Here is a 13,501-nt window from a genome sequence, read left to right as displayed (position 1 = left end):
GCAATTTATCTCCTGATTTTTAATGTACAGCTCTGACCCTTAGAAGGCTCCTACTATAACCTGTCAGCAGCTCTCCAATACTATTTTCCTAGGAGGCTCTCTATTCTTGCATTTCAACCACCCATTGGTCTTACTTCTTATAGCTCTGGCTTCTTATATCTGTTAGTCTGTCAAAGTGTAGAACTTATCACCTCAGACTCCCATCCTTTTTTACCTTGAGATTTTGCTCTGATTCTCATATATGTTCCCCTACCTCTCACCACCTCCCTCCACATTTTTAGTGGCTTGAAAAGAACTAGCATTTCATAAAAGCTTCCTGGGTCATCTCCTCTGGATGTAGCTTCTCCCTCTCTTACAAAAATGTGCATTTCACCAAAACCGGTTTAGCTCAATGAATAGAGCATCAGCTTGGGGACTGAAGGGACCTGGGTTTGATTCCGGTCAAGGGCATGTACCTTGGTTGCGGGCATATCCCCAGTAGGGGGTGTGCAAGAGGCAACTGATTGATGACTCTCATCGATGCTTCTAACTCTCTCTCCCTTCCTCTCTGTACAAAATCAATAAGATATATATTTTTTTAAATGTGCATTTCACTTGTCTTTCCTAATGCATTACTTTTACTCTGCCCTAGTCCCTCCAATATTCTGATACTGTGCTTTTTATTTTTGTACTTAGGTGCACCGAGTTAACAGTTCTGTGTCCTGTTAATGATAAGAATCAAAAGGAATATCCACCAAATATTTAATCATCAGATTTGATTCAGAATTCCCTGAACAAATATTTCTTTAGCAGATAAATTCCTTCTCTATGAAGTTACATTACAAAGAAAGGAAACATATAATATATCAGTAAATAAATCAGTTATATACCTTCAGAAGTTGCTACGAAGAAAAATAAAACTGCCTAATGGCATAGAGAATGACTGGGGCAAAGGGACTATAGATATGATTTTCAGAGAAGGTCTCTCTGAGCTGATGACTTTTGAGTGACAACTGAATGGTAAGAAGGGATAGTCCATGTGAAGATCAGAGAGAAGAGCATCTTAGCAAGGAGAACAGCAAGAACAAAGACTCTAAGATAGAATTTAGGTGGAGCTTCTGATGGGTAGCCCTAAAGTCAGGAAATGGTGTGGAAATTATAGAAGATAAGGTGATAGTGTTGGACAGAGATCACAGCATACATGATCACATGGTAAGAATTTGCATTTTATGATAAGTGTAAATGGGAGGCCATTGGGGGTGGTATTAAGCACCCCCAAGTTTCATGATCTGATTGAGATTTTTCAAAGATCACCTTAGTTTCTCAGGTAGAAAGAGAAATAGCAGACTTTTTGTTGTTGTTTTGATTTTTGTATCATAGAACATGAAAAAACAAGGCAAAAAGCTAAAAGTACAATGTCTTTCTAAATTTGGAATTTATTTGAATTTACACTGCTTCCTCCACTTCTTAGCTGGAATTAAAAAGAATGCTCCTAAATCTGCCTCTGGAGTAAATAATAACATACATATTTGGAAAGCAGTATTTCCCATTGATTACTGGTTCTGTTACATGTTTGGTGGCCAGGAATTCTGGTTCATCCTGCCCCTCACAATATCCTACATCCCAGAAGATGTCAGTCCAAAACTTTATATAGCAAATTGACCTTGCAGCTATTGACCTACTGCATTCTGTGCATTTCTCCATCTTTATGTATACTATTGTGTTTAATTATTAACTTAAGATTTTTGTTTGACCCAGTAGCCTGGAAGAACCGTGAAAGCAGGGACTGTATCATAACCTCATTCTGTGTCATGTTGAAACTTAATAATTGAATAAATTAATGAGTAGAGATATGTTGGTAGATAGACAAATAGATAGGCTTGTAAAAATTGCTAAAAATTTCTTATTCACCTTACTTTAATAAAATTACACAATGGATTAAATTAATTATATACAATTAAGTATAATTACAAATATAATTTAATTAGAAAAATCCATTATTCAAGGATGTTATTTAATAGTAATTCTGTTATTATCATCATCATTTTTGTTACTTTAACTGAGTGACTTACTACCATAATAATTATTTTGAGAGAATTGGGAGCTAGCTCAATCCAGGAGTTTACAATTAATCATTCATTACTGGAATGTCTCTACAACAGAGTTGATAATTAATTAATCATGTTCACTGAGTTTTATTCTAAGTATGCATTTTAAAAAAATGATACATGCTTTGACTTTTTTGGAAAACATGGAACTGGTCCCAGCTATGTTTATTCCATCAACAACTTCCAAATAATGACAGATATCAAGGCGGGTCATGGGAGAAAACAGATGGGGACTCACTGGTGAATCCGCGCACGGCTGAAGGGGCCAGTGTAGCAGTCTGACTCCTCCAGGTCTGGAAAAGCTGACTTGTCTAGAACCATTGGGTTTTGGGACATCCACTTTTTGAGTCTTCTAAAATAATTGTGCATACTGGAACAAAGCCACATTTTAGAATTAGATTAGGTTGCATTCCAGAGTAATGCCTACCTTCCACTGCTATTCCAAAAATGAGTTCCCAAAAGACATAAACACACTGACACAACCACACACATGCAGGAAAGAAATCTGAATTAAAAGATCAAAAGAACTTGGTCAGAGCCCCAACTGTACCACACCAGCTGCGAAGGTTGGGGGATGAGGCATGGATGGAGGGGAGCAGTGACGACAGAGTTTATCAGATGCCTTTTTCAGAAAACCCACAATGTGTTCTGCTGCCCTGAAGGGTCATTGTGAAGATGCTTTATTAATTGAATGTGAAAGTGCATTGCCAGATGATAAATAGCAGCAATAATAAAACTATAACTATTGCTATCAGCCTGTCTGGAGAAATGATGAACTTCAAAAGCTAGATAAGTGACTGTACATTAATTATCCCCTCATATTTATTGGCTAAAATATTTTTATTACACAAAACACCTTTCCAACTTCAAGAAAGAATAAGCACAATTGAATCGTAGTGTACATGATTGATTTCCCCCCTCTTTTGAAGTATCCACAAATTGGTTTTGTAATTTTGTAACAATGATGATCACCGCCAGCCACCCAAACACACACACATCTTAATTTTCTTTCCCAAAGGTATTTTTAAAAAAAATCAAGATCATTTATTTTCTCAATTGAAAGTCTAAATTAAAGCAAATTCCATGATATTCTTTTTTCAGTTTAATATGTAATATAGTTTCATAATCACCTTTTCTATTTATTAGTTCCCTACCCCATATGCATCCACAAAGTAAAGGAACATAGAAAAAAAAATTGTAAAAATATATTGTAAAGAGGTTTGACTAGGGTAATGCTTAAAGAAATTTAATAACCATTTGAAATAACTGATAACTGAATTTTCATTTCATGAAAGAAAAAAAATACAAAGGATAATAAAACTTAGGACCCACAGTATAGTTTTCATTTTTCTAGGTTAGTTTTAAATTTGACCAAAAATATAAAAAAAAAAAAAATTTTTTTCTGACCACTAAAAATGTTGTGCACTAAAAATGTGTACTTGGGTGGTTAGAACTTTGTCCTGTACACCAAGAGGTTGGATTTGGTCAGGGCACATACTAAGGTTGTGGGCTCAATCCTGTCTAGGTGTGTGCAAGAGGCAACCAGTAGATGTTTCTCTTGCACCTATATGTTTCTCTTCCTCTCTCTTTCTCTCCCTTCCTCCCGCTAAAACAAACAAACAAACAAACAAACAAACAAACAAACAAAAAACAATAAAATATTATAAAAGATAAAATGGTTCTTTAGGATTTAATATACACAGATTTATTAGCCATTCTAAACACATTTATGCTAAAACTAAGTTAAGACAGTACCACATAAATGGACATCTGTTGCTACTTTAACATGCATCATTTTACCCTTCTGCAAGTCTCTGAAAAAAAAAAATATGCCTGTTTATCAGAAAACTCACTAATTACACAGCAGCAAAATCTCACTAATTCAATAGAGCACATGAAAATGAACCCAGACATTTAGCAACATGTCCATCACTGAGCAGGCACGTGCAGAAAGAAAAAAAAAAGAAAGAAAAATCTGCAGTTGTAAATTTATAAATCACAATATTCCAATGACTTTGGCTTTGTTATACAAAAATAACTTTGGAAATTTGCTACATAGAGGAGGACCAAATAGGAACAAGGGCAATGACCAAAGCCCATTCTAAATCCAAGCATGCTAGCTGGACAACAAAAATTGGACTTGGCTGAAGATCATCATTAACAATAGTTTTTAAAAATAGTGATTTGCATACTGGTTTCCTTACTACTTAATATTAAGTCTTTCACCCCCGCCCCCATGACTTACTTATCTTGTTACCAATCCTGATCACATCTAAAAGACACCAATATTCCCCGATTTTAAAACTGAATTTTTTTTCTATTGTAAAGTTCTAAATTATATTCAGCCATTTTCTTGGTAAAAGAACTAGATTTACTGAATCTTTTCCTAAAATGGACTGATATTTGCACTATATGCTTCTGGTTTCTGTCATTCTGATTTGTAATCCTGCAATACTGTTCAATAGAGCATACTCTACCACACATTCACATTTTGTTTTTGCTAACTGATTCTTTTGCAACGAGCAAAAAAAACAGCCCAGTGTAAGGAGTCTTTTGTTTTAGTATCAGCAAAGGCAAACTCATTTCCTCTAGTGAAATAGGGTCAGGCATTCAGGTGAGATAATTTCTTCTGTTTCAGGCTTGCAGTGTGATTAATTCCTTTGCCATAGCTACTGTTATCCAAATAGGCAAGAGATGAAGCACTCTTGAAAATAAGTTTGTTTTCAATGCTAGGATAAGAAAGTCAGATTCAGGTGGTGGAATAAGAGTAGGTCTTTGATTCAAAAGGTGCTGCATGGCGATTCATTGCTATGAATGATCGCCTTTCCTTTACCACCTGTCAAATAAGAGATCTGGATCAACTGACCCAGAAAGTCTCTATTGGGTCTGTTCTATTACTCTACTGGGTCAACATTTACCTATAAATCTGGTTTTATAACTATTTCTAAAATTAAAATCTCCTAAAATGGGAGATATAATTGCAATTATGTCAAGTGAGGATTACAAGAATGTCAATGGTGCATTAAAAAAAATTTTACCTGTTTTTGAACATTGTTAAATTTGGCACAAGTCATTTTTGATACTTCTTTAATAAATCAATAAAGTGTGTTTTTTCCTCTAAAATTTACAACTGCTGGTAAGAGTAATTGAATATATTTCTATCCTCCCCCTCAGTAACAAAGTAGTCATAAACAAATCAGGCATCACCCACCAACCTGCCCGTTGATTTGCTCCGTGGGTCAGTGTAATAGGATCTTTTCCTGAAAAATAATAAACATCAGCTGGGGAAAGTCAAATGAAAATAGTGAAACCAGTGAATGACAACATTCAATCGTATTGAGCATTTCAATATTCCAACTTTCAAATGCTTAAGGAAGACATAAACTCAGCCTGTATAGTAGGACAGACTGTGGCATCTCAGAGAGAAGGCAGAGGTGGGTGGATGGGTGGGAAAAGAGTAACCAAATAATTTATATGCATGTATACAAAACCCGTGGACACAGACAACAGTATGTGGAAGGCCTGGGGCAGAGGACAGACTAGAAGAGGTCATTGGGGGAAGCTGGGGGCGGGGGGGGGGGGGGGGGGGGGCGGGGAGGTGGGCCGGGGGCGGGGAGGAAGGTAACATCTGTAATTAACTTTCAACAATAAAGATACAATTTTTTAAAGGTGGAAATAATTCTGAATTTACATTGTTTTAATTTCAGAATCTATGTTAATAACAGCAAAATCACTTTTATAAATCAATAAATCACTTTTGAATTCTGATTTTTCATTCTATTTTTTAAAGGTTTCACTTCTGCTACAAAATGCACATTAACTGGAACATTTGTTATATGAAGTCATCCATCCATCCATCTATACAAACCTATATGTAATGAATATTTCTGATTTTGCAAGGAATAATAAAGTATAACCTTTAAAGATTTAGAAAATAAAGAGGGTCTCTCCCCTCAAAGAGCTTCCTTTACCATTGAGGAGACAAGTGGAAGTTACAATGAAGTGTGACCAGGCAGGGTAACAGAGAGAGCTGTGGAAGTACCCAGGAAGAGATCCCAATTGGTTTCTGTAGGGGGAGGAGAAAGGAGACAGGGAAGCCTTCCCGGAGGATGGGTTATCTGTGGGGAATCTTGAAGCATGAGTGGGAAGAGTCCTCTGAGTGAGTACTTGGGGCACGGCATTCTGGACAGCATATGAAATGGTTATGGGAGCAAGATCAAATGTTGTTAAGATTCAGGAACTGCAACTAATTTGGTAATCACCGGAGTATAAATTGCACGTTGAGGATCATTTATTGACTGTACTATATGGGTACAGAACTTTATTTTTCCCTTGAAAAGAGTCTGCTAATTTACACCTTGCATCACGGCAGTGTTTATCTACCTATTGATCTACCTATTACAACAACCACTCAAAATTAATCATAAATAATTATCTCAATACTGTTTTCAATGAGTGTTTCACAGAGGCAGGTGGCCACATGTGGAGATGACAGTAGGGCTGAGTGAGGAGGGCAGTCACAGGTCTGGGACCCAGGATTCCATTCTCCTGTCAAGCTGAATAATTCGACTTTGATCTATTTTACATATTGGGCTTCCTATATGTTTTTATGTTATGTTATTTTATTTTTTGAGTAAAGGATCTTTTACATTCAAAAAGTGATCTGAATTTAATCCTAATTATGATTAAAAAGGAAGATTGTTCTTTTATGTAGAAAGAGAAGATTGTTCTTAATAACTTTTCAGTATTCCCCCAAATTTGCTATATTTAAAATATTTGTGGGAGGAGAAGCTTGAGGAAAAATGGAAGGTTCACCCCATCTGGGAACTCTCCCTGAGAAGATATAGGATGACTGAATCATCCTAAAATATGTTTGACACTTTTAATGTGAAAGCAGGCTAAGAATGAATAGGAAACATTTCTAAATCAAGAGAAAAATAATGAAAGCAGGACTTGATATTTCTAGACTATAGAGGAGACAGATTAAGTCCTTCCTGATAGAATAAAAACTGGAAAATGTAGACTATTTTAATTCTCTGAAATATTCTTGGTTAATTGTAAAACATTAAATCTGATATGTAGGCCATATTTACTTTGGACAAATAATCAAGCAAAGAATTAGCTAGAAAATATAGTACATACAATTCGGCACATACATTCAAGCTGAAAAGTAGATAAATTTTTCAAAATTCATGTTTATTCAATAAGTTAACTGAAAAAATTGCAGACAGGTTTATAATTCTATTATCATTTTTCTAAATAAATCTGCAGCTTTTCTTTGTGGAATGTAATATGTATATTTCAACAATGAATAAATACATAGATTAGCCAAAGATAGGTAACATTTTTATGCATAAATCCTTAAAAAGAAATATGCATTTTTCCTATTCCGTTCTGTACTATTCTTGTATATTTTAATTTTAAGAGGGTATATATGTTCTTAAATGTGAGAACACTTGCCTAGCCATTGTGGTTCAGTGGTTGAGCATCGACCTATCAACCAAGAGGTCATGGTTTCATTCCTGTTCAGGGCACATGCCCAGGTTGTGTGTTTGATCCCCAGTAGGGGACATGCAGGAGGCAGCCAATGATTCTCTCTCATCATTGATGTTTCTATCTCTCTCTCCCTCTCCCTTTCTCTCTTAGAAATCAATACAAAAATATAAAGATTTTTTTTTTAAATGTGAAACACTTGACAGTTGGAAACTGAATTGGCTATCATGAAAACACTTGGTCATGTAGTTTATGCTTGAATAGCATTCTCTTTTTAGATGCTGAGAACTATCCCAAATTTTAGGAGTATCATATATGAGTGATTAGTTACTAAAAAATTTAGTTAATACTGTATCTATTATTTAAACTGATCTGGAATGATATTTCTAAAGAATGCTGTGTTCCAGCATTTCTCCAGCTATTTTCCCAAGCACACCATCATATTAAAATTATTAAAAACTCATTATCAGATGGAAATTTGGGAAATATTGCTCTATATAACTGATTTTTGAAGTTTATAAAAAGTATATAGCTGCTATATATTAAAATCTCTGAGTCATTTCTTTCTCACCTGTATCAGAATCATTTGAGATGTTTGTTTCATATGTATATACCCAACCATATCCTAGACTTAATACACCAGAACTCTGGTGTCGGTTCCACGAACCTTTAATTTTTACAATTTCCCAGGTGACTTTGAGGAACTCTAAGGATAAGAATAGGTTCTCTAAAAAATTCCTACCGTGAAGGAACATTGTATAGCTCAGAAACTCAAAGCATATTTGGTCACCGAATATTTTTTCTCCTTAAGAGCATGTGGTACACTTTGAAACACTTTGGGAAATGTTGCATATTTTCTAATATATTATTATTAAATCACGAGAATTTCAGTGGCACTTTCCAAAAGTTTCACAATACAGTATTTTTCTGAAAAACATTATAAAAGATGAAAATTTCAGTCGGACTAGCATTGCTCAGCGGATGAGAGTTAACCTTTGAACCAGGAGGTCATGGTTCAATTCCCAGTTGGGGCACAAGCCTAGATTGGGCTTGAGCTCCAGTAGGGGGCATCCAGGAGGCAGCCAATCCATGATTCTCTCTCAGCATTGATGTTTTGTTCTCTTTCTCCCTCTCCCCTCTTCCTTGAAATCATTAAAAATACATTAAAAAAAAAAAATTCAGACACAACATCAAGAAAAAGAGATGGTAAACTGCATAGGTTTTACAGTTTTTATACTTCTTTCTTCGATGTATCAGAACTCTAATTTCAAATGCACCCTTGCCAGGAAATAAAACAATAATATCATTTAAAAAAAAAAAAAGTGAATAGCCGAAACCAGTTTGGCTCAGTGGTAGAGCGTTGGTCTGCAGACTGGAAGGTCCCGGGTTCGGGGGCATGTGCCTTGGTTGCAGGCACATCCCCGGTGGGGGGTATGCAGGAGGCAGCTGGTCGGTGTTTCTCTCATTGACCTTTCTAGGTCTCTGTCTCTCTCCCTTCCTCTCTGTAAAAAATCAATAAAATATATTTTTAAAAAAATTGAATAGCCTAAGACTTAAGGATGCCAGAACTCTTAACAGAGTTGGCCTTTTTCATGCTATCAGGTATGAGAAATACCTCTATATTTATGACTTGCACTCTTACTGTTCTTTCATTTTCATTATCTAGATGCCTGTTTTATTGATACCTTGATACTGTGGACCTTTTAAAGCATTCTTAGCAGCTGATAAAGCACATTGAGTTCCGAATAAATGTAAATGTTCATATATTCAATGTGAGTTAACACTTTGTGCATAGTAGGAAAACTGTTGAATTTTATTTTGAGAAATGATGGAAGTTATGTGAAACATTCTGCATATAACACAAGATACACAATATCAGAAAACATGTCTGTTCAATATTTGCTTACCTATAGGAAGGACTGAAAAATCTTTGAAATGAGCAGGCATCTCATTACTATTTTCCATTGATACTAAGGACAGAGCTAAGAAACCATCTGATTGAATTGCATCTAAGTGATGATTCTTGCTAACCAATATCCAGAGAAGAACACTGCATTTGTATACATAAGGATGGTGCATTTTACATTGCCTTCCTTCCATAAAAACAATAAGAGTTCTATCTCCTCATATGAACTAAGAAGTGAGATTGATCTTGGGAATTATGTTATCAGTTAAAATTTGAAAATGATTATGTTTCTCTCCCTCTAGGCAAGTCCACCGAGCAATGATATAAAGAATCTAAGGAAGCAGAAAGTTAACCACATTAGAGAAAGAAACCAGAAGAGAGAAAAAGTGTCCAAGATTACCCAGCCTATGGAAGAAAAAGCATTTCCCTTGTCGAAATGGTTTCATTTATTGCCCTAAGGTTTTGCAAAATGTCTAGACCAATCCTAATGTACACTTAGAGAGATGAAATAAAATTAGAAAGTACCTGAAGGGCATCCTGATATTCAGCCTCTCTGCATACTTGCACAACGTGTCCCATGGAATGTGAATTTTAATAAACATGATATCAGCATTCGCAACAGCTGGCTGCAAAGGACAGCAGGACAGGCACCATTATAGAGAATCAGAGTGGGTGATGTTATGAGGCAATTTGATTGGAGAGAAAAGAGCATTGTCCTCTTATCTATACATGTATACACTTTCACTAATTTAAAAGTAATTTTTATGAATAAAACTTCTTAATGCATAAAAATCTTAAATAAAAATTTAATAATGAATCATATGCAAGGAATAAACATGATATGAGTTAGTGCATTTTCTCATGTTAATCATTCCCAAGATACAAGATCCCCAATGAGAAAAATTAGGAGCCAATTAAGATCGTAAATTATTCTTGTTGGGTAATTTGTCAAGGTCCTCTCCTTCTTGCTCACCAGTCATTAGTTAATTCATTCATTGATTCTTTGAGCCTATTTTATTGAGTAACCATTACTTGCTCAGTACTATAGAAATCCTGGCGGGGCAGGGGGATGAGTATAAATCATACAAGGCCACTACCTTACAAAGTTGTCAAATTTGCAGACTTACTCTAACCTTTCAGTCTACTTCTTCCCATATCAAGATGCCACAAGAAGTTGAGTGTCTTTGATCTAGACAAGAGTTTTTAAAGCAGAGTCAGGTGTGCATCAGATTTCTCTAAAGAATTTTCAATGAAAAATGTGTACCTTGGCCTACATCTTCAGAAATCTCAAAATTGGATCCCACTGTTTTGGATACTTTGCTCATATCATTAACAAAGAATCAGATACCTCTTTGAGCCCAATAGTCATCAAAATTCTTAGATGTGGTCCAATAGTCTAAAATAAGTCTATTAATAATCAACTTCTTTGGTGCTATATATTGTATTATTTGCTTTCATATTCTGCTTTAGAAAATTAAATCTAGACAGTTATTTTCTGAAGCTCCTACTGTATCTGAGGACCACAGAGCTAAGAAGAAGTTTGCCCATGTGCACAGTGAATCCCACAGGGCTTCTCCTCCATGCGATTGGAGGAGCTGAACATAGATAAAGGAAGAACTGCTATCTGTTCCCATTTAGATACATCTGCCAGGTTAGACATAGTGGGATTCTAGTTGGTAAGCATTGCTCATTTGAATTTCAACTAGATGGACCTTCTCAAGAAATATACCAGTCTTAAAAACTCTAAAGTGTGGAAGAGATTTATTGGTTTAATTTAAAATCATCTAGCTCTTAAAATTAAACTGTAAAATTTCATATTCAACTATCCACAAAGCTGTCTATTTTAGAGATGGCTAATTTCACAAGTTTGCCAGAACAATATTTCCAATTTATATTAGCAACACTTTTAAGCAGAATTATTAAAAAGCAATGAGACATTCATTGGATTAACAATGATGTAGAAGGCAGCCTCACCAACGATGGCATAGGGCAGGAACTGTCACAGACTAGCATTTGCAAAAGTTTGTTCCAAAGAGTACAGTATTATGAAAAAAGAGTTGTTTGTTTAGGGAATGTATCCAAAGGTCAAGTTCATTCTGGGTTTCTCACTAGAAAACTTGTGAGACAATTTAATATGCATGTACTTGCTAAAAATATATAAAAAGTTGAAAAACGTAATCTGAATGTCCAAAAATTTGGACCATGATTGTTTTTTTCTCTCTCACAGCTTATTGAGGTATTTTGCAAAGCACCATGGGAAAAGCGTTAAAAGCTTTCACATGAGTACAATTTCCAAAGACCTTCTCTACTTGGAATATGTTTATTTTAAATAAAAGGTACAGAATGAGAAAAATACTAATTGATAAATGTTTAATAAATGAATGGATGTAACTTATTTTGAGTACATTCCTTATAACTTGTACCTAAGCAAGAGAAAGTGGAGATAAGAAAGCATTTAAGCCAGAATGATTCTGGAAGAGGTGCTATGTGAGGAATCAAATTAGCATCATGAATAGATGGCTTAGCACTGATTATTAATTTATTCCAGTCAACTTTTAAATGTGAAATAATCTAATGCACCTAAAGGGGTGTTTTAGGAGGATGTTTCTACATGAACTCTATCACCAAAGAGTAAAATGTCAAGCTAACTACACAGAGCAAGAATATTTCTAATTTTGTATGTCTTAATTTTAAATGTAGATCTTTTCAAGCAGCATGAACTGTATTTCTCTTATAATTACCGTACCTCAACATAATTCCTCTTTTTTATACCTTTATTAAAAAAAATAGTGTTTCATTTTCTTGTACTAGTAGCTACTGAGCCTGGTTTGGTGAAGGGAAGTGATTGACATGGGAAAATATTGCTTTCTCTCTTGCAATCAAAAGCTCCCAGTCCGCCACTATTCTGTGTAGCTCTAGGGAAGGCAAGCTTTGCTGAAGGAACAAAACACCAACTGCCTTCATACTTCACATTATTATTTAATTATTGCACCCAAAATTTCCAGGAGGTAGAGCATTCACTCTTGAGAGAGGAGGAAATTACAAAGTCACTTTAGCATGTTGGTGGCAGATAACTAAAATAAAATAGAATGGGGTTGCTCATGGTATTAAGTCAGATAAAGACAAATTGCTGGTATATTCTTGGAATGTATTTGGATAACAAAGCACTGACCTGACAGGTACAGATCATGTACCTATTTATTTTTGTGGCCTTCAAATATGCATCATTATCTGTTCATGATGTGACTATCTAACAACTGTTCACATCAACATACAATTTTATGAGGACTTGTGAGGACTGTTCACTAAGAAATAAAAAAATATTTTTATTAGTTAAAAACCCAATCTTGCTGACATTTTCACCACTTCAGTGTCCCCTTTCTGCCTGTCACAAGCCCTAAATATTTTCAATGATATCGATTAAAGTTAAGTTGCCACCAAAGGCCATAGCTTTTAATAGTTGAAACCTTGACAGAAAAAAGATGTTTATTATAGTGCAAAATGTTCATTTTGGTAGTTCAAATGGCTGTATTTACAAAAACAGTTAGTCATCAGTAAAAATAATAAGCTTTAAACTAAAAATATACTTAGATTCTATCTTGTCATCATAGAGGCAGTTTCTAAGTCTGTTTGCTTAGAAGGGCAGTATACTTCTTCATGTTGCTGCTGTTTTTTAAGAGTGTGGCTGGCAGAATTATAACATGTTCTCCAAGATCCTTGTCCTCCGTGGCTGTCCTTGTCCTGTACAATCCTGGGGACATGTGAATAGGATGGAATATTCCCTCCCATAATTGAGTTTGTTATATGTCACATTTGCTGTTAATAAAAATAGAGTATCCTCCATGGCAGATGAGCTCCTAAAAGGAACTGAACTCTTCCTGGCAAGAAAGAATCAAAATAGGAGAGGGACACAATGAAGATTCTCCATCATTGGTTTTGAAAATGGAGGTGAGCAGCCATGTGAAAAGTAATGAGAATGGGTTCTAGGAGCTGAGAACAGTCCCTGGCTGACAGC

General features: G+C 35.3%; 1 protein-coding gene and 1 long non-coding RNA gene across 3 annotated transcripts in view; one reads left to right on the top strand and one right to left on the bottom strand.

The window, feature by feature from the left end:
• The window catches only part of LOC311627276, a 570,423-nt gene that overhangs the window by 318,717 nt on the left and 238,205 nt on the right, over positions 1–13,501 (top strand). The gene's annotated exons all lie outside the window — the stretch shown is intronic.
• Positions 1–13,501, bottom strand: part of ANO3 (anoctamin 3) — a 189,120-nt gene that overhangs the window by 91,172 nt on the left and 84,447 nt on the right. For both annotated transcript variants that reach the window (XM_084893600.1, XM_084893601.1), the window contains 3 exons: positions 10,012–10,112; positions 5,303–5,347; positions 2,326–2,457 (listed from right to left, as the gene is read on the bottom strand). In XM_084893600.1, coding sequence (XP_084749726.1) covers positions 2,326–2,457; positions 5,303–5,347; positions 10,012–10,112 — 278 coding nt within the window. The remainder of the gene's footprint in view (positions 1–2,325; positions 2,458–5,302; positions 5,348–10,011; positions 10,113–13,501) is intronic.

The sequence above is a fragment of the Pipistrellus hanaki genome (genome assembly GCF_964339955.1).
Source record: "Pipistrellus hanaki genome assembly, chromosome: 9".
NCBI classification, from domain to species: domain Eukaryota; kingdom Metazoa; phylum Chordata; class Mammalia; order Chiroptera; family Vespertilionidae; genus Pipistrellus; species Pipistrellus hanaki.
The sequence above is the reverse complement of the archived record's forward strand: the minus strand, read 5'-3'. Positions and strand labels throughout refer to the sequence as shown.